Source organism: Entelurus aequoreus, linkage group LG06 (genome assembly GCF_033978785.1).
Source record: "Entelurus aequoreus isolate RoL-2023_Sb linkage group LG06, RoL_Eaeq_v1.1, whole genome shotgun sequence".
Taxonomy (NCBI): Eukaryota; Metazoa; Chordata; class Actinopteri; order Syngnathiformes; family Syngnathidae; genus Entelurus; species Entelurus aequoreus.
The window spans coordinates 67,530,693-67,552,798 of record NC_084736.1 but is presented as its reverse complement, the minus strand read 5'-3'; the positions used below and the strand labels follow the sequence as shown (position 1 = coordinate 67,552,798).

At 37.8% G+C, this 22,106-nt stretch overlaps 2 protein-coding genes across 4 annotated transcripts in view; one reads left to right on the top strand and one right to left on the bottom strand.

The window, feature by feature from the left end:
• The window catches only part of svopa (SV2 related protein a), a 21,673-nt gene extending 14,863 nt beyond the window's left edge, over positions 1-6,810 (bottom strand). The window contains exons 1-4 of the mRNA XM_062051300.1: positions 6,451-6,810; positions 386-552; positions 223-308; positions 42-140 (exon numbers count right to left, since the gene is read on the bottom strand). Of these exons, the coding sequence (XP_061907284.1) occupies positions 42-140; positions 223-308; positions 386-552; positions 6,451-6,497 (399 nt within the window). The 5' untranslated portion in view covers positions 6,498-6,810. The remainder of the gene's footprint in view (positions 1-41; positions 141-222; positions 309-385; positions 553-6,450) is intronic.
• usp30 (ubiquitin specific peptidase 30) lies at positions 6,783-21,902 on the top strand. 3 transcript variants are annotated; one of them, XM_062051301.1, is made up of 14 exons: positions 6,783-6,925; positions 12,068-12,177; positions 12,254-12,427; positions 12,509-12,612; positions 12,684-12,782; positions 14,180-14,284; positions 16,007-16,052; positions 16,185-16,279; positions 16,472-16,531; positions 16,610-16,696; positions 16,786-16,866; positions 18,461-18,683; positions 18,762-18,870; positions 20,498-21,902. In XM_062051301.1, the coding sequence occupies exons 1-14, from the start codon at positions 6,855-6,857 to the stop codon at positions 20,772-20,774; spliced, it is 1,641 nt and encodes a 546-aa protein (XP_061907285.1). In that variant the 5' UTR covers positions 6,783-6,854; the 3' UTR covers positions 20,775-21,902. The 3 variants fall into 3 exon arrangements, with proteins under 3 accessions (XP_061907285.1, XP_061907287.1, XP_061907286.1); XM_062051302.1 differs by lacking the exon at positions 6,783-6,925 and adding an exon at positions 6,993-7,186; XM_062051303.1 differs by lacking the exon at positions 14,180-14,284 and having other exon boundaries at positions 20,498-21,898.
• The last annotated feature ends 204 nt before the right edge of the window (positions 21,903-22,106 follow it).

The following is a 22,106-nucleotide window of genomic DNA, read 5'->3' as shown; positions in this document are numbered from 1 at the left end:
TACAGACAGTAGCCAATAGAATAACATGAGATCATCATTACCGATGTAAGCAGTGCCACCTCCATGCTTGGTAGTCTCCACTCGCAATGCAGCTGTGGAGCTAAGATGCTTAGGATCATCATCTCCATTGCATCTGCCATCTGAACACAATAATCACGTGTTCACTGACAAAAACATGCATACATGAATTGTAGAAATAATGTTAATGACAGAAGTCCTCACCCAGGACAGGCCAGTGAGGATGGAGAGTTTCCACTGGAAGGTCCCAAAGCCGATGGCCTCCACAGCATCCTCCACCATGAATGTGTCTGAATGAAGCCAGATAGATAGCTAGAAAGCTGCAAAGAGTGTGTTTGCTTCATAAGTACGGAGACAGGTACGCTACCATCAGTTGGGTTGGCAAACTCCCGAGGAACAGGAGCTCCGTCTGTAAGCGCCACAGACTCCAGCTCTGCTGTCTGCTCTGCCCCACGAACCTCTGCAACTGGCTCCCAATTGTCGCCCTCATCCTCCGAGCGTGTGCTGTCGCCCGTGTGACGGAAGCGGACGACACTGAGAAAGAAAATGAAAACATAACAGCTCTTCTTAAAATGTGTTCTGTTTAAGGCAGAGGTGTTCAAAGTGCGGCCCAGGGGCCATTTGCAGCCCGCAACTAATTTTTTAACGGCACATTTTAAAATTAGTATTACTAATTAAAAAAACATAAAGAAGTGGAATAAAAGAGTAAACAAGTAAAATGTAACAAGAAAACGGGTGCAATGTTGACCCTAATAACAACTCTATATTTTTTCTTTAAAACTGTCATTGCTCAAAAAAAAAAAAAAAAAGAGTCAAAATCAATGTATTAATGATTTATTGCCCTATTGAAGGTAACAATTACTTCACATCACTTGGAAATGGGGGAAATATTGCATATTTTGGAGTTTTTGCCATAAAAAGCTAAATTGTATATGGCAACAAGGGCAAAAAACAGACAAACAAAAAAAACAGAAAAAATAATAAACAATTATAATCATTGGAATATATTTGAAGTTGATCTCGAGATTTCAGCGTTGAAAGTAAACAAAAAAAATGTATGACCTATTTTTAACACTTTTATGAGTGGGGCCGTTTTGGATCTCAGAGAATTTTTGTGAGATTTTTTTTTTTAAATTGTCTCTACTCCAAAAATAATAATGAATCAAAATCAATGTTGTTATGAATTATTGACCTATTTAAGGCTTCAATTACTTCACAAGTATTCCACTTTTCTTTTTTTGGGTGGAAAATGTTGCATATTTTGTGTTTATGCCATAAAAAACTGAGTTTTTTTTTTAACAAAATGGGCGTAAAACAAAAAATATTAAAACTTTATATCAACAGATAGATCTGAAATTGGTCTTGAGATTTAAGCATTGAAAAAAAAATACAGTATATGACTTTTTTTTTTTTTAAATTATGACTGAGACCCTTCTGGGTCCCCGTGTACAAACTTGAAGGGAGCCCTAAAGGTTGAAAAATCTATATTGTAATGGTTTTGAAAGTGAAAAATATCAAAATAGCCCCTGCATGCTTTGATTTTTTTAGTGTGCAGCCATTATTGGCAAAAGTTTGGACACCTCTGATTACGAAATTGACCCTGATCTGAACAACGACAGCAAAAAATAAATATAAAAATATATATATATATTTTATATTGCTGAATATGAGACAAAATTGCCCAATGTTTAATCCATGTCAGGCCAGCTCTGCAGGCTGAACATGATGACATAAATGACCACATTTTCCACAGACGGAAGATGTAATTTTCTACCACTTACAGATAATGAACAGTTTCTTAAGTATACAGAAAAAACGGTGAGTGTCAGCGATACCCCACCACTGTAATTACATTGCACAACAGTCAGTTCTCAATGCTGGGGATGTGCTCGTGAGATGTTCTGTTAAGCCTGATGATAATTAATAAACCAAAAATAAACAGTAGTCTGCAGTCTTTAATATTGGAACAAATATAGTCATGACTTTATGTCAACTGGCTCCATATAGCTGTTAGTAAACACAGTGTGAGCCAGTTTCATGCAAGTGTTTTGTTTAGACATATACATTTTAGGTAAAGACCAGGTTTTATTTGAATGACTGGTGGCAGGTTTAAGACCCCTTACATACCATTAAATACATGTATAGGTCACTTTATGCCCTCAAGCAAGTTGACAAACCGTTTGATTATGCATGTTTGTGTGTATAGTGTTTGCCCATATAGCTAGCTATAACAAACTAAAGAAGGTAGTACCTCAACTTGCGAGCTTAATTGGCTCTGTGATGGCACTCTTAACTCAAAACGCTTGTTTCTCAAATCAACGTCTCCCATTGAAATGAGTTTAAAAATAAATATTATTGACTCTGGCCCCCCAAAACAGTACAATTGTAACATGTTTTTTTTTTTAAATAGTAACTTTTACAAAATAAATATTCTATAAAAACAATACAATATGTACTACTATCAACTACAGTAGTTTTATGAAGTAATGTTGTAATAATGTACACCAGACTTCTACGGTATCTCTTTCAAGTTACTTAGCCATCAAACACACCATCAGCAGCTTTTCCTTATTTTCATGGATATATGTCAGCCGTTTAGATTCTTGGCTGGCGTTAGACTCATTCTGCCTTAGTATGGGGCAGGCGAGCAGGAATATGCTGAACTTGCTTTGCCAAGTTGTCTGTCATTTTTTTGATTATGTATTTATTTAATTCAATGAATATTATTATATATTGTCAGCACTGTCATTCACACTCACTTTCTTCTTTCCCATGTTTGGAAAAACTCAATTATGTCCATATCTAGCTATCAACTAATGCTGCGGGGTTCACTGTGACATTTGCCACGCCAACTAGGAGCGTGAGTACTTGTAACTCAAATTTTTGCTTGCAACTTAAAAGCATGAGACAGTTCTTATCTCAAAACACAAGTTGAGGTGCCGCTGTATTTTTTATTCATGTGGCGCTATTGATGGTTGTTGCAATAAACACAGCCTTCCTGCATTTATATACAACAGAACAGTGGCGTGCGGTGAGGTTCATGTCAGGTGAGGCACTGACTTCATCACAGTCAGATTTACAAACATATGAACCCTAAAGAGTATCTTATTCACCATGTGATTGGCAGCAGTTAACGGGTTATGTTTAAAAGCTCATACCAGCATTCTTCCCTGCTTGGCACTCAGCATCAAGGGTTGGAATTGGGGGTTAAATCACCAAAATGATTCCCGGGTGCGGCACCGCTGCTGCCCACTGCTCCCCTCACCTCCCAGGGGGTGAACAAGGGGATGGGTCAAATGCAGAGGACAAATTTCACCACACCTAGTGTGTGTGTGACAATCATTGGCAGGGGCGCCAAAAAGGGGGGGTAAAGGAGACGGATTCTAGGGGCCCATGATGGAGGGGGGCCCAGAGAGGCCCCTAATGATGATGAAATTATAATACAGAAAAAATAATGGGTGTCCTGTAAAGATTATTTTCATGGGGCCCAAAATCCCTAGCGGCGCCCCTGATCATTGGTATACTTAACTTTAACTTTACACTTACAAATTGTAGCACACAAAAAAGCACATTTAATAAAAAAAACGTTATTATGGTCTTACCTTTACTTATAAGTGTGGGAACAGTGGTGTTCCTGTTGGAAGAGTTGTGAATGAATGAAATATGAAATCCGCGCTGCTGTCTGCAGGTGTACCTAATGTTGTGTCCCTGTTCACGGCTCCTCCGGCGCGCCGCGCGAGCATTGTTGTTTTTGCACTTTTTGGCTTCTTGTTAAGTGACTTTTTTTGGGTGGATTCGGTCTTGCACGTGGAGGGTTTGGGTGTGGGCTTTGGTTGGTGTGGCTGCGGCGCTCCCGTCGGGCGGTGCATTCTGCGGCGGAGGTGCTTGGCACCAGGAGGCGGGGTTATGAGACGAGCCTCCAGTTTTATGATCGCTCAGCACAAGAAATACGTTACACACATTTAGTTGTTGACAAAATACACTGTACATTATATACCTCAGCTAACTATGGAAATGTATAATATAATTCATATAGTAATACGGTCTCACTGCACAGCAGGCCAGCAGTTAGCCGAGTCATTGTGCACAATCCATGTTGAGGCACAACGCAGTGACGTGCCTCAACTGGCTGCTGATCACCGCACCGTCTCTTCTCAGTATTTGAACGGCAAATGTGAAAATAAGGATAAAAATAATCTAAAACTGGTGAAGTTAAATGGAAAATAACTTTAGTATAATCACTGGACACATATAACAATTTAATTTTTTTTTTTTCTTTTTACTTTTTTTTTTCTTTCCATGATGGCAGGTGAGGCCCCGCCTCCCCTGCCTCTAGTGACCGCACGCCACTGCAACAGAACTTACCAGACTTTTTTTCCTCATACTGAAAACCAAAGGATGCATTGGACCACTTTGATTGCATATTTTTTCACTTTGAGTTGAGTTGAGTTTGAGTTTATTTGGAACATGCATGCATACAACATGATACATCACAATTTCCAGTTCCTCTATTCAACCTGTTCGAAAAGGAGAAGGAAGAAGCAGAGCTTATTTAATCCTACCCCTTATCCTTTACATAGCAGTTGCTAAAACTTTTGTTCACTTCCTGTTCTCAATTTATTCACAATACACTCCATAAGTAATAACAATAAAAATAAATACATGATAATTGGTGAAGTATGTTAGTTATATTTCATATGGTGAGGTAAGTAAGATTATCTTGAAAATGAATGGATGGATGAGATAAATTCAGAATGTTTATCATGGTTCTTCTTCTTTGTACTTTGTGAACACTTTAAGTTTGAAGAGTGTCTTGAAGTGGATCACATTAGTACATTGTTAGATTTCTTTGCTTAATCCATTCCATACTTTAATTCCACATACTGATATACTGAAGGTTTTAAGTGTTGTACGTGCGTACAAATGTTTAAGTTACATTTTTCTCTAAGATTATATTTCTCCTTTTTTGTTGAGAAGAATTGTTGTATATTCTTGGGTAGCCGATTGTAGTTTGCCTTGTGTATAATTTTAGCTGTTTGCAAATTCACTATGTCGTGGAATTTCAGTATTTTTGATTCAATAAATTAAGGGTTTGTATGTTCTCTATATCCAACATTATGTATTATTCTAACTGATCTTTTTTGTAACACCGTTAATGAATGAAGTGTACTTTTGTAGTTATTTTCCCATATTTTTACACAATAACTCAGACATGGTAACACTAGCGAGCAGTAGAGAATATGGAGTGATTTTTGGTCTAGAACAGTGGTTCTTAACCTTGTTGGAGGTACCGAACCCCACCAGTTTCATATGCGCATTCACCGAACCATTCTTTAGTGAAAGACAAAAACATTTTTTTCTCAAATTCAAGACAAAGTTATATGTTTTTTTTTACTGGTGCACAAAATGAACCGTGCATGAACATCATCTTGTTCAAAGAACAAAACCAACACAGTGCATGAACTCACAACAAATTACACACCTGCGAATCAGATGGAAAATTAGAGGGAACATTGTTTGGGGGTATCCACAATATGGCGATAGGGAGAAGTTTTTATTTACACGATGAGTCTGGTGTGTCTTGACCTATGCGGCGGAGGCTCCACCGAACCCCTGAGGCCGACTCACCGAACCCCTAGGGTTCGATCGAACCCAGGTTAAGAACCACTGGTCTAGAACATCTTTTGCTTTATTCATTATTGACGTGTTTCTTGCTACTTTATGTTGTATATTTTTTACATCAATCAATCAATTAATGTTTATTTATATAGCCCTAAATCACAAGTGTCTCAAAGGGCTGTACATGAGATTTCCAGTTCAATTTATCATCACTCAATATACCTAGAAACTTGGTTTAATTTGCTCTTTCAATTTCTAATCCATCTATTTGTATTTGTGTTTGACTTTCTCTTCTGTTGTTACCAAATAGCCTTATTTTAGTTTTAGTTTGTAGAAATATTAAACAAGTGCAGCATTCATTTGCAGAAAAAATGTTTGTGCTGGTATTAGTATTTAAAAATAAGCTCCCCCCCCCCCCCTCTATATTATGCATTTTTGCTGTATTTTTGTTTTATTTTATTTCTCCAGTGAACACCCCTAATGTATCATCATTAAATGTTTGATGGAAGGTCAGTATTAGTGCTTTCATGAGGCTAGCCAGAGTAAAACCCAATTAAGTACTGATGACATTTAAAGTAGATCAGTCAGAATAATGCCATTCTAAGCAAAGCTGCAGCTCTCTGTGAACAATAAAACATGATTTTGACGATATCCCCCAGCAATATCTCCACATCGTCTTACCGTGTTGACATCGCATTGACATCACATGACGCCGCTGCCTTGATGAGCTAATTATGTTACAGCCCAGACTGGATACAATGTGGCCCAGCGCGAAACACAACAGACGATTTGCACAAAGGTGGTTTAACTTACGGCAACGGTCTCAGCTGAAATAGATCATCGTCCATTTTGGTGTGCATTTGCCGACGCTCCGTTTGGCCTCATCGCCGTTTACATGATCACGACCAGCAGCGATTTCAGCACTGAGGAGAGCGACTTGCTCGCGGCCAATGAGAAGCTACATACGGGACTCACCGCACATAAACAGTATACAAAAGTTGTATTGGCTGAAAATTACATCACAATGAATATCCACATATAATAATAATAATTAATAATTTATCACAAAAAAATAATTATTTTGAGATAAATTACGACAGTCTATTAACAAACACGACGTCCCAGCCGGAACATAAACAGTGAACTTGTTAGTCCGTGCCTTATGTGGGTCCCCCCGGGAATAATGCTGCTCCAGAAAAGCGTTCCGCAATAACAGGATGTTGTGGTGCCGGCCCGAAAGCTCGGATAAGCTCGTCAGAGAGTACCTTGGCACCGGACCCAGCGTCAGGTAAAGTCGTTTTCCTCTGGCAAATGCCAAATTAATCTCCTTAACGTCAATGGTTCAGTTGGTGAAAATAGAAGCGGGTGAAGACGCCGCCGCCGTTGTGCAGACATACGCTTGAGACCTGCAGACAAACAAGCGCTTGCTAATACTCAGCGATAAAATACGTGGCGAGTAAACATTCCAAATTCATCTTAACATGTTGCTTAGCTGTGTGTGAATTCCTGAAAATACACAGAAAGAAGATGGATCTCGTTGTTGTTGCCGGTAAGTTAGCACACATGCTAATGTTAGCATGACACACAAACAAGAACAATAATGGTCCGTGGTTTCTTTCAACCATTTGTTGAGTTGAGAAAAGTAGCAAAGGAAGTGAGGTCGTTGGTAAAAGTTGCTTAAATGTTGTTCAATAGAATAGAAAGCCAAACACAAATACAAATAGACAGAGTGGACATGGTTAAATAAATAACATTTTTGGGTGTAATAATACATGATGAAATGAACTGGAAATATCTTATAAAATGTACAACATAATGTGGCCAAAAATATTTAAATAATGAATAAAGCTAAATTATATTTAGCTTTATTCATTATTTAAATATTGCTAATGTTAGCATAACATACAAACAAGAACAATAATGGTCCATGGTTTCTTTCAACCATTTGTTGAGTTGAGAAAAGTGGCAAAGGAAGTGATGTCGTTGGTAAAAGTTGCTTAAATGTTGTTAAATAGAATAGAAAGCCAAACACAAATACAAATAGACGGAGTGGACGTGGTTAAATAAATCAAATTTTTGGGTGTAATACATGATAAAATGAACTGGAAATATCATATAAAATATACAACATAATGTGGCCACAAATATTTAAATAATGAATAAAGCTAAATATGTATCGGACCAAAAATCACTCCATATGCTCTACTGCTTGTTAGTCTAGTCTTACTCGTTATTTTGCAGAAATATGGGGAAATAACTACGAAAGTGCACTAAATTCACTAACTGTTGCAAAATAGGTCAGTTAGAACAGGCGTCCCCAACCTTTTCCCCACCAGGGACCGGTTTATTGTATGCATTATTTTCACGGACCGGCCTTCCACGTGTTGCAGATCAAAACAACAAAAAAAAATGAGCATGAAAAATTAACTCCCTATAACGCTGAAGTTGTAATATAAAGGAGTTGTAATATACATCTATTACAGTGTTTCCCATAAACTGCCAAGATACCTGTGGCGGTGGGGGCGTGGCTATGGGCGTGGTCACCATGACATCATCGAGTAATTTGCATAATTTACTACAATGATTTGATTTTCTCTAAAAAGGCTCAAAAAATGTATACTTACTAATTAATCATAACAGTTTTGTTTTAAACGTCCATCCATCCATCCATCCATCCATTTTACAATATAATTACAACACTTTACGTACATATTTATATACAGATTTGAACAATAAGTTATTCACTGAAATATATTTATTATTAATTGTGGTTCTTACAAAAAATATATCTTATAAAATATAAAAGTTAAAATGTCTCAAAGCTCTGCCCCTTTAATTAGTGCATACTAAATAATTTAACTTTAGCCTACTACTACAACCATATTATTTACCAGCAACATAAAGTGAAACAGAGGCAGAGGTGTCCTGCCACAGTCGGTAACAAACAGAAAACAGTAGTGGTGGTAGATAGACACAGAGCTTCATCAAACATCTGATCCACTGAACAAAGAGCTCCAAAAATCTTGAACTTTAGACTGCCATCAGTTTTACTCCCTACACTTAACCATGTGTTTCGTACTGCCTGCAGACTTTGCACCCTTTGTTATATACACATGTTGTGTTTCTAATATAAATACATTTGATAAAGTCAAATACAAATAAGGCAACAAGAGAAGTATCCTACACTTCTCTTTTGTAAAGTAAATCTGAACAGCCGATATGGGCATCTACATCAACTATATGATTTGCCTGAGAAGCTGGAGAGGACAAAAAAAATAAAATAATTTATTTAAAAAAAACATTTTTTTTAAAAAATTTTTTATTTTTATTTGTGGCGGACGTAATTCTTTCGTGGCGGGCCGCCACAAATAAATGAATGTGTGGGAAACCCTGTTTTAACAAACATATTGGTATGTTTAGTGGGACAGGCCAAAGTTAAGTCGGAGAAAATGCGGTAGTTTATTCATTAATTAATGTTTCTGTGCGGCCCGGTAGCAAATGCGTCACGGACCGGTACCGGTCCCCGGACCGGTGGTTGGGCACCAATGAGTTAGAATATGCCTAATGTTAGATACAGAGAACTTTCAAACCCTTTATTTATTGAATCAAAAATATTGAAAGTCCAAGATTTGGTGCATTTGCAAACATCTAAAATGATGCAAATGGCGAACCATAACATTGTACAACACATTTTTATCAACAAAAGAGGACAAGAATAGCCTTAGAGAAAAATGTAACTTAAAACATTTGTATGCGTGTACAACACTTGAAACCTTTTGTATATCTGTATGTGGAATTAAATTATGGACTGGAAAGATTGCGCAGATAAGTCACAAAAGAGTACTAATATGATTCAGTTGAAAAAACTGTTTAAACTATGGTAAATGTGTTTTTTAAAGTACAAGGAATAAGAATCCTGATAAACATATTGAACCTCATTGAAAATGAGAGAATCTCCTTCATCTCATTATGTGAATCATCATAACGTACTTAACTATTTATTTAAGAGAACAGTTGTGTTTGTTACTCTTTGATTTAAAGGCCTACTGAAACCCACTACTACCGACCACGCAGTCTGATAGTTTATATATCAATGATGAAATCTTAACATTGCAACACATGCCAATACGGCCGGGTTAACTTATAAAGTGCAATTTTAAATTTCCCGCTAAACTTCCGGTTGAAAACGTCTATGTATGATGATGTATGCGCGTGACGTCAATCGTTGAAACGGAAGTATTTGGACACCATTGAATCCAATACAAAAAGCTCTGTTTTCATCTCAAAATTCCACAGTATTCTGGACATCTGTGTTGGTGAATCTTTTGCAATTTGTTTAATGAACAATGAAGACTGCAAAGAAGAAAGTTGTAGGTGGGATTGGTGTATTAGAGGATGGCTGCAGCAACACAACCAGGAGGACTTTGACTTGGATAGCAGACGCGCTATCCGACGCTAGCCGCCGACCGCACGGATGATCGGGTGAAGTCCTTCGTCGCTCCGTCGATCGCTGGAACGCAGGTGAGCACGGGTGTTGATGAGCAGATGAGGGCTGGCTGGCGTAGGTGGATAGCTAATGTTTTTAGCATAGCTCTGTGAGGTCCCGTTGCTAAGTTAGCTTCAATGGCGTCGTTAGAAACAGCATTGTTAAGCTTCGCCAGGCTGGAAAGCATTAACCGTGTATTTACAGGTCCATGGTTTAATAGTATTGTTGATTTTCTGTCTATCCTTCCAGTCAGGGGTTTATTTCTTTTGTTTCTATCTGCAGTGAAGCCCGATGCTATCACGTTAGCTCCGTAGCTAAAGTGCTTCGCTGATGTATTGTCGTGGAGATAAAAGTCACTGTGAATGTCCATTTCGCATTCTCGACTCTCATTTTAAAGAGGATATAGTATCCGAGGTGGTTTGAAATACAAATCCGGGATCCACTATAGAAAAAGAAGAGAGTGTGGAATCCAATGAGCCAGCTTGTACCTAAGTTACGGTCAGAGCGAAAAAAGATGCGTCCTGCACTGCACTCTAGTCCTTCACTCTCACGTTCCTCATCCACAAATCTTTCATCCTCGCTCAAATTAATGGGGTAATCGTCGCTTTCTCGGTCCGAATCGCTCTCGCTGCTGGTGTAAACAATGGGGAAATGTGAGGAGCCTTTCAACCTGTGACGTCACGCTACTTCCGGTACAGGCAAGGCTTTTTTTTATCAGCGACCAAAAGTTGCGAACTTTATCGTCAATGTTCTCTACTAAATCGTTTCAGCAAAAATATGGCAATATCGCGAAATGATCAAGTATGACACATAGAATGGATCTGCTATCCCCGTTTAAATAAAAAAAAAATCATTTCAGTAGGCCTTTAAGTTGCGTTACAAAATGAGAACTGGAAGTGAACAAATGCTTTAATTAATGACATGGAAAAGATAAGCAACAATGCAACAATGTTGTGAATATACTGTATAACAAAGCTGTAAACACTGAAGTGCTAAGTACGAAGGAAGTACTAAGGACTTCTAAGAAATGGTTGCTAGTGCAGGATCAATGACCACATGTGCCCCCAGCTTGAAATCTGTCTGTCTGGTTTTAGAGTGAGCAACAAGGGGGGCTGGTAAAGGAATCTTACATACAATTCTGTGCACGGAAAATGTGACTACAGATCAGTATTTAGTAAGTAAGCAAGCTATATCAGAACTACAAGGCTTTAATGTTGAAGAGAAGATGGACTTGCCACCTCTTTGATACAACAACTGCGTGATTGGGAGGACTGTCTGCAAGATTAGTAGGTTTTCCATTCATCCAAAAGAATACACTTACACTTAAAATAAAAAATGACAGGAAATTATTAACAATTAGCCGAGAGACAGCGCTTACCCCGAAACACTCATAAGTTGGGGCACCCTTAAGTGGAGGTACCGTATTTTTCCGACTATAAGTCAGTTTTTTTCATAGTTTATACTCAGGAGCGACTTATGTGTGAAATTATTAACACATTACCGTAAAATATAAAATAATATTATTTAGCTCATTCACGTAAGAGACTAGACGTATAAGATTTCATCGGATTTAGCGATTAGGAGTGACAGATTGTTTGGTAAACGTATAGCATGTTCTACCGGTATTACGATTTAGTGAGTTGCGCATTGATTATTTTTCAAATTCATTCATAAGTTAGTATTTGATTTTTTAATTTCCTAACTAAACTTTGTTTATATTTTAAGTATATTTTGAGTTATGTTATTTGAAATACATAACTTTTTGAATGTTAGCAGAAAGATGAGGTATACAGTATTTGCAGAAGTATCAGTATCGGATCGGTATTGCCGATACCTGCCTGAATTTTACTCAGTGTTGGATCGAAATGAAAATCAGTGGTATCGATACGTACATCACTACCACCATATGCATGATAGATTTGTGTTTTTTTGTTCATTCATTAGAAACAAGATGCTAAAAAACTGGGGTGTCATCGGTGGTATCGCTGCTGCCATCGTGGCCGGTGTGTACGTTTTGTGGGGCCCGATCACAGAGCGAAAGAAGAGAAAGAGAGGTAACAACTGATGTTATGTGCAGTGCCATTCTTGGACCTATTATGAAGCTCAACAGCGAGCTGGGCTGTCCTACAGGTATGGTTCCCGGTCTGCTGAACCTCGGCAACACTTGCTTCCTGAACTCTTTGCTTCAGGGTTTGGCTTCGTGTCCGTCCTTTATCCGATGGCTGGAGAAGTTTTCAAGTTCACCTGCAATCCAGTCGTGTAAAGAAAACAAACTGTCCACGACACTGCTCCAGCTTCTCAAAGGTTTGGAAAATAGTACGGGGTCTGTGCCAGCAGAGCCTTGTTGACCATTCATGATTTTGACCTTGACTGCTGTGCTGACAGCTCTGTCCAGTAACGAGCCTGGGGATGAAGATGTGCTGGATGCTGGATGCTTGCTGGATGTTCTCAGGCTCTACCGGTGGCACATCAGTTCATTTGAAGAGCAGGTTAGTACGGACTGAGTGCATATTTGTGGCTATCTCTTTGGAAGGTTAATTTTTTGTCATCGCTCTTTTAGGATGCTCACGAACTCTTTCATGTACTAACGTCATCACTTGAGGATGAAAGGGACCGCCGGCCTAAAGTCCCCCACTTCTTTGACATGCAGTCTCTTGAGGTAAGCACCCCTTACCTTAATGCAAGATCTGATTGATTTTAAAGAAAGAGAAACATTACAAAACTTTTGCAGCCTTGTACTCAAAACCATGACAAAACTGTGTTTTGTACTGTGTTTCCATATATTCATGTATTTGTCAGAATGCATTTATAACTACCTAATGATTAAAGCAAAATATGTTGTGGACCAGAAATAAATCCATATTAGGGCTGGACAATTAATCAGATTTGCATTTTGATTATGGCTTCTCATGATCATAAATATATTTTAATAATAAAAAAAAAGATGAATGAGCCGTGCAACATGCAAAAACATTAGCTTCTGAAATGTGAAATGGATGAGCGAGCGTATGAGTGAAGAAAAAAAAAACATGTCTACTAGAAGTTTGGGATATCATGGTTGCTACTTTTTATTTGACACATCGCTAGCATGCCTAATCAGTAATCGCTGAACTTAACAAAAAAGTAATGCATATGACAGGACTATTCAACTGGCGGCCCGCAGGCGACATGCGGCCCGCCGAAGCTTTTCATTTGGCCTGCTGAACATAACCCATATATAGGCTTGATGAAACCATTTAAACAAGGCTTTGTCATGTATGCAGTACTGCCGCCACCCCACAAGGGGGCAACAGCGAGGCATATGTGTCACAATCAAACAGCAGTGGGGTGAGTAGAAGAAGACTACTCATCAACCCTGAAAAAAATCTAAATAAATGGCAAAAATCAGACTTTTAACAACGACCGGACAACAAAGTATGAATGTTCAACCTTTAGCAAGCGCTCGAGTCTTTGTTTCCTGTCGAACATTTCAATCAGCGGACACTGTTGCAGACAAGCAGCAACAACGGTAGAAATCCACACATTTCAGCTTCATTACAAAACTTGGTCAAATCGTTGATGCCAAAAGTAGATATAGTGCATGAATATATTTAGGGTTTTTTTGTATTGAAATTGCTGACTTTGTGATGTCTTTTGTAATTGTGGTCGTGTTGTTTTTTGTTTGAGAGTAACTCTGGTAATCAAAGTTCGTTTAATACATGTAGCTCTAAATTTGACCAGTAGAGGGCAATAATGCTACACATGAGGTTTATTTGTGATGATGTAGATGTTTGTTTAATTTCTATATGTGTAAACATTTGCAGTTTATTATGTAAATGTAGTAACACTAAGCCTTCTATTTTATTAATGAAAAATACACAGTGGACATTATTTATGTAAAATACATAATGGACGTTATACTTTTGTGATGTTTATTTTATGTATATATTTTCAGTCGGACAATCTTAAATGAAGGAAGACGTGTAAAGAATTAAAACAAAGGAAGAAAACAATTTGAAAGAAGAAACATGAATCCTCAACAAAACGTCTGGAGCTTCTGTTTCTTCATGCTGTTAGGTGTTAGGTGGTGGTCGGAGGGGCCGTAGGCGCAAATTGGCAGCCACGCTTCCGTCAGTCTACCCCAGGGCAGCTGTGGCTACGAAAGTAGATTACCACCACCAGGTGTGAATGAATGATGGGTTCTCACTTCTCTGTGAAGTTCTTTAAGTGTCTAGAAAAGCGCTGTATAAAATCTAATCCATTATAAAATCTAATCCATTATTAACTATCTGTTTAGCTGCACACGCTGGAAACGAGTAGTGAGGGCAGAATAATGAAATTATTGACAGTGCAGTGTGAAAGCCGATGTGTTTACATTGCAATTACCAGTACGTAAACAGTCTCAAAGGTATACAACCTGCGGAGGCACTATTCTGACAAAACATCCACATTTTGATGTCCGGCCGCTGGGTCTCTTGAAACTGTGGCCCTCTTCATTATGTAGTTGAAATGCCCTGGCATATGATATGATTTCCACGTTAATGTAATCAAACGCGGACGCAGTCACAGAATTGGTCAATAAAACAGAATTCACTGATAAATACAGAATATCACGGAAATTGACATAAATGTGAGTGAAATGCGATCACTGTAAGGAGAAAAGATAATTTGTTTGGGAAAATAATGTCGGTACCGCTCGTTCATCCCCGAAACGCTCAACTGCCCCGTCCTGAACTAAACAATGTCGAGACGGCCACTTGAAACAGTGACTAAACTACAAAGTTAAAGCTAGCAAGAACAATCCGTACACCTACAACACATTTAATCTGCTTGTGATGTTGTGAACGACATCATCGATGTAACATCAATGTATAAACAGGACAGTAGTCGCAACTTGAGAGGATCTCCCTCCCTTTTTTTTTAAACAGCTTCAAGTCATCTCCTTAATTGTTAAGCTCAGAAGAATAGCACACTTCTTCCCTTCACAATAATAGCGCTAATAAAATAAAGGTTTCAAATAAGTACCCCACACAAGCATAATGTGCTCAAAGCACTTATTAATACATATTTACATAAGTATTATGATTTGACCTAAAATACCTGTCAACATTTTCCAAATACATATATTACACCAAATAATGTGAGGATTTTTGCATTTAGTTAACAAACATTTTATGAAATTTTATTTGACACTAAAAGGAACATACTCTATGGTGGGAAAATAAGTGTAAAAGGTAAAAATAACGGAATTAAAACGGGAAAAATGTTTTTTTTGTATTGTTATTATTTCAATATATTGCTGTTACTATTATTATTATTTTACTAGTTGCTGTTCTAATTTATATGATTTTTTCTCCTAATTTTTATTTAAAGTTGAGTTTTGATGGTGCAATAAATACTCATGTTTTCAAATTAATGAATAATCGTGTTATTATTCGTGTTTACCGCCTGGTGTTTGGATTTCAGTAAATAAGGCCCTTTGTCTTGGTATTTAGTAAGTATTCAGACCCTTCTAGATTATATATATATTTAAAGTAATTGGGAACAAAACTAGGGCCACTTTCTGGTCATATTGGACACTTTTAGAAACTAACGAGACAGCACATAACGTTCAGCAGAAAAAGTATTGTTTATGTCAACTATTTTCTCTAAAATATGGATTAAGGCTATAAAGTGAGTTTTATACGATTACTCGAACAAACTAAGCTATAGATTCATCAATTGCTAAAATAATCAATCGCGGCAGCCCTACTACTAATAATACCTACTGCAATTTCACTCATTGCCACTTTTTACTACATCAAATGTACTAAAGAATGAATACATTGCTAGAAAATACTCACTAAAACCACTTTAGAATATAATTTCACGATATCATTTTGTTTGTGTCTGTACATATACCAGAATCTTCCCGAACAGAATGAAAGAAATAGGACTTGCAGAAGTCGAGGTAAGACAGAAAATTTGACATATAATTGCAAAAAATACAATATAGTCATAAAATAAGTAATACTATATAACATATACAATATAATTATAATTTTAAATGTTTTTAAATTGTTTTGTTTGTTTACGTTTGCAGCTCCTCTTCACCCGATACCAAGCTCATGGAAGTTTTCGCATCCCTTTCATGGCCGTTTAACAAGCATCATGTTGTGTAAGCGGTGTGAGCATCAAGTGAGTTTGTTTATTTTACACAAAAACGCGAAGACAAGACCTATCTTTTTGATCGCTGTTGGTTAGTCAGCAGGCTTACAAAAAACAACATAACCAATGTCCTTGCAACTTTTTTCCCCATGATAATCCAATTAATCCCAATAATCAGGGTAAAATAAAAGGCCCATTCTTATAGAATGTTTTATTTTTCAGAGTCCAGTACGATATGATTCCTTTGAAAGCCTTTCACTGTCCATCCCTTTACCTCAGTGGGTAAGAAAAATCCTTTTTTAAAACTCAGCTCAGTGGAGAAGTTGCAATTTGTTTTATGTGATGGCTGTTTGTGTTTAGGGTCGACGCATCTCTCTGGATCAGTGTCTACAGCATTTCATCTCCTCAGAAACCATCAAGGAAGTAGAGTGTGAAAACTGCACCAAGGTATTTTTATTTTATTTGTATTTTTTAATTTTTTATTACCAATACGACTTTCACTGTTCGATGGGTTTCATGATTTTCTTCTGTTTTAGCTTCAACATGGAACAATGTTCAGTGGACAGGTTGCAGAGAGTCAGCGGACCACATTTGTAAAGCAGCTTAAATTGGGAAAGGTAATTAGAATTTTGATTTCAGTAACCATTTTACTGCATTATATATTTTACTTTTTATATAACTTAGAGTAGTCAGTGTACAACGTGGTAAGCAGTGTAGATTTACTATGCACTGAAATTTAGTAAACATAGAACCATTATTGTTTAAATAGCTGGTAACACAAGTAAGTGCATGTCTCTAGTGAGCAGAAGTGATTCTCAAACTGTGGTACCTGTATCACTGGTGGTATGCGGGCTCCATCTAGTGGTACGACCAAGAATCACTTGATTAAAGTACAGTGTTTTATTTTCCTATAATAAACCACAGTGTCACTGTTCTGTGTATAATGTTACAGTGGACAACAATATTAAATATAGTGTTGCCTTGTTTTAATGAATACTTAGGTCTACTACGCTACTGTAATTTAACAAGAGTCATTATGGTGGTACTTGGAGAGTCAAGTTTTTCTGAAGTGGTTAGAGAACCACTGCCCTACAGTATTGCCCCATGAGAAGGTATACAGTGGAACCTTAATTTACGAACCCCTCTATTTGCCAACTTTTCAGTCTACAAACTTTTAGATCGTGCCAAATATGCCTCTGTATGCGAACCATGTCATTGTATTAAACGCTTCATTCATTCATTTTGTGTCCCGCTCGCAGCTATTTTGTGCTTGCGGACTTAGAAGATGACAATCTCTCATTCAGAGGTGACTCTTCCAAGAGCACGCCCACGCACCACCTCTCTTCTCTCCCTCTGTCAGCTCGTTTCCCTCCTCTCATGAGCTGCTCCTTTGCAAAAGGAGAGGCTCATGAGAGGACCTCTGCCGATGTTAATGTACTGTAAGTACATTTTGCTTTTTAAAATGTTTATTATTGTAGCAATATGGTTGTTAAAGTTAAGGACTTTTGTGATTACTGATTGTTTTGGAAGGGTAGCAGAGGTACTGCTGTGTGCGCTTGTTGGCAGAGCAGTGCATACAGGACCGTTCAGCATGTCGTTATTTTGGCTTGTTAATAAAAAAGACAGTTGATTCATCCCCTCCTAGTTATGTTTGTTTGATAAACAGTACTCTCTAGCACTTTATATTATGTTAAAAGTGTACACACTCTATGGACTTTTGTTGAGGTTGGAACCCATTATTCATATTTATATTGTTTATTATAGTGAAGTGAATTACATTAATGTAGCTTTTATATAGCTTTATAAAGCGCTTGACATAGTGAAACCCATCATCTGAGATTCATTTAAACCAGTGTGGGTGGCACTGGGAGCAGGTAAGGACACAAGGGCAGTGACGAGGATGGCGGAAGCAGGGATCGAACCTGGAACCCTCGAGTTGCTGGCACGGCCACCCTACCAAGTGAGCCACGCCGCCCTTATAGAGAAATTTGCTTTACTATACAAACTTTTCTATTTACGAACCAATTAGGTTTGTAAAGTGAGATTCCACTGTATTGTAATACAAATGGTTGCTGAAATATGATGAATATAAAGAACAGTAACATTTTGTTCGTAATTCTTATCAACAAGGCTTGACGAATGTTTGTAACCACAAAGCAAGTGTGTATGATTAAGTATCTAACCAGTGTGGTACTGTACTCCGTTTGTCAGCTACCCCAGTGCCTCTGTGTCCATCTGCAAAGACTCACATGGTCCGGCGAAGGAACCCCCATTAAAAGACAAGAGCATGTACAGTTTTCAGAGTATCTTTCAATGGACTGCTACAAACACAGCGCCTCCACACTGATAACGAAGCAGAGCAAACATCTGGCCAAGAACCAAAAATCAGAACAATCAGAAAAGGTTACGGGAAAGCCTTCTGCTAATGGCACTGGTAGGGTGAACGTCAACGTTATCCCGCCTGTTTCCATTGTCACATGAGGTCTTAGTTTGTTGACGTTTGTTTTTGTAGATGAAGAGCATCATAACAACAATCAACCCTATACAAATGGAGACTGTCCATCTGTTTATCTACACTCTACTAGTGGGACAAGTCCGCTGGGCCTCGTGTTTGACTTTCGGTAAGATGGCCGACTCATTACTGTGCATTAGTGCTAACATAAAAGATTGTACAGTGAACACAACACCATCCATTTGTTTGGCTTTGGAAGCTATTTGTATGAATATAAATTAATCCTATTTATTTTTATAAAACAAAACCATTTATGGTTGTACCTTTTTTATTTCAATATGATTGACATGCGCCTATCCTTCTCCAGGGAAACTTTGTTGTAAAAATCTGATCAAAAAGCTCACTTAAAACAGGTTCTTTGGGTTGGTTATAAAATCCTCCATCTTGGCATTCAGATTCATTGAGCAGAGCATACAAATGGTATTCAATTTAACTTGTTGCTCACTCTAGTTGACACATTAATGCTGGTGCTGCTGTTTCTGTATTTGATTTAAAAAACTAAACTAGCGCAAGCTTTTCCTCTTTCTAGAAAGAGGGCAGTGACGAGCACCTGATTCACCGTGAGGAAGCAGGTGCTGCTCGCTAGTGTTACCATATCTGAGTTATTGTGTAGAAATATGGGGAAATAATTACAAAAGTCCACATAATTTACTAACTGTGTTACAAAAAAGATCAGTTAGAATAATACATAATTTTGGATATAGAGAACATACAAACACTGAAATTCAATGATATAGTGAGTTTGCAAACAACTAAAATGATGTACAAAGCAAACTATAACCTGCTACCCAAGAATGTACAGCAATTTTTCTCAACAAAAGAGGAGAAAATAACCTTAGAGACAAATGTAATTTAAGACATTTGTATGCACGTACAACACCTAAGACCTTAAGCATATCAGTATGTGGAATTCAATTATAGAATGGATTAAGCAAAGAAGTCTAACAAGGTACTAACTTGAGGCAGTTCAAACACGGTGTTTAGAATGTATAAGGAAGAAGAACAATGATATTTATTGTAAATAAGATATGATTATTCCCTTTTATGTGAATCATAACTGACCTAACTCTTTATGAAGAGAACTGCAGTGTTTAGAAAACATGATATAACTGCTACAAATTGAAAACAGGAAGCGAACATATATGTGTAAGAAAACTGCAATGAAGTGGAAAAGGGGTAGGATTAAATAGGCTTTGCTTCTTTCTACTCCTTTTAGAGCATGTTGTAAAGAGAAATGGGAAAATATGTGATGTATCATGTTGAAACTCCATTCATGTTCAAAGTAAACTTTATTTTTAAAGGTTACTTGCATTATTATATATTATGATTACATTATAAACACTATAGTTTTTATCGGTTATTTATTCAGTTTAAGAACATGATGTAGACAAAAGCTCCGAGTCTGTCTGCATAAAGCCAAATATTTTTGAAAGTATTGCATATTGTTTAAATGTGTGGCACCTTGAGACAAGAATATGTTGATCGGCAGTCTAAAAGTAACTTGTTATTCTCACAGTTATATGCATTTATATCTATAAAATATAAACAATGCGAAAAGAAGCGCAATTATGGAGAGAATAATCGCAATTAGGTTTTTTCTCAGAAAGGTGCAACCCTACCAGCAGGTTTAAAAACAATATTAAAGAAATGTTTCTCCTGCTCAAACCACCTTATGTAAAAGCAAATATACTCACACACGGAGAATGTAAACATTTTTTTTGTCTCCTTTCTGCTAGTTCCACAGAGTATCTCTTCCAGCTCAGCGCCGTGCTGGTTCACCATGGTGACATGCACTCAGGACATTTTGTAACGTACCGCCGCAGCCCCTCGCCGCCGCGCAGTTCCTCGCCGCCGCGCAGTTCCTCACCCTACATCTCTCAGTGGCTCTGGGTGTCCGACGACTCCGTCCGCAAAGCCAGCTTCCACGAGGTGCTGTCTTCTAACGCTTACATGCTCTTCTATGAAAGGGTCCGTAAGCAGACCGCCGCCGCCGCCTTGCATCCAAAGGAGTGAGTACGCTCATACTGCCTTTCTAGTCACATTGTCACGAATGAACACGCCCATTACTACTGATGGTGCATTGACACCAGAAAGTGTGAAGTCATTTTGACTGAATGGATCATAGCAACCCCTGGAGGTTGCTGCTCTAATCCAGAACAATCCCAAAGAATGAGGCCTAGTAGGAGTTTTAGGACAAAGTTCCTGGATAACATGCCTTCAGTAGGTTGTTCATGTGTGATGCATTTACTCTTGACATTGCCAGGGAGATGGCACCAATTTATTTACAGCAATCTATGTAGACATATTTTAGAAATGATGCATAATACATCTACCGGTAATCACCTCTTTAAATATTAGAATACAGGATTACTTTTAAGGTGTGCATATTGTAGCTACCATTTTGTCAGGTTCCTATTAACCTATGAAGCCCTACGTGCTAATGAAAAAGTGGCAATTGTTTTTTATGCCAACATGGAAATTGAATGGCTCGCTTGGTGTCACGATTACGTCACGAGAGGTGGCCTGGCTGCGTTTACTAGTAACTGCCATTTCCCTCTTACCCAAAACCAGCTGAGAGGAAAGGAGGAGGTGGCGCAAAAGCCTGTTAATGTTTGCACTTTGATAGAGTATATTGATGTGGTGTCATGTTTGTGTTGCAATCTCTAAAGTGACCAGTTTCAGATATTAAAAAAGTCAATGCAGCTGGGATAGGCTCCAGCACCCCCCGCGACCCGAGAGGGACAAGCGGTAGGGAATGGATGGATGTTTTATTCATTTTTTTGGCAAACAGACGAAATTGAGAGGAATGGGGTCATCTGTCTAGGGATGGGTACCTTTCATATTTGAATCGATATGGAACAAATTTTCAGTAATTTTGTGTGTTCAAATGTGTTAATAAATGTTCAATAAAAAAAATATTTTTTTATTCAGCATTTAACACTGAGCTGTGCTGTCTGTCTCATTTGCATGTACTATTACAGCGGCCTCATCACATCGCAAATTTTATTTGGACTTTTTTTTATTTTTTGAAAGCGTATTTAAAAATGTGTTCATTTCCAAGCATTAAAAATGACTAAATAAAGTAGAAATATCAATACTACAAAAGAATAGGCTACGAGGTAAGAGCAAACCAATCAGAGCACGATGTTCAGCATTAAAGAAGTGTAAAGATGACTAAAGGGTTTTTCATGTCTATTTAGCAGGAAGTACAGGTGTTTGTGCTCTATGAAAATATTTGATTTATAATTTTTGATTCCTACATTGTGAAAAATTATTTATCGAGAGCATGTCTGGAACCAATTAACGGCAATTAACAAGGGATGACTGTTATAGCAGACTTTGCAT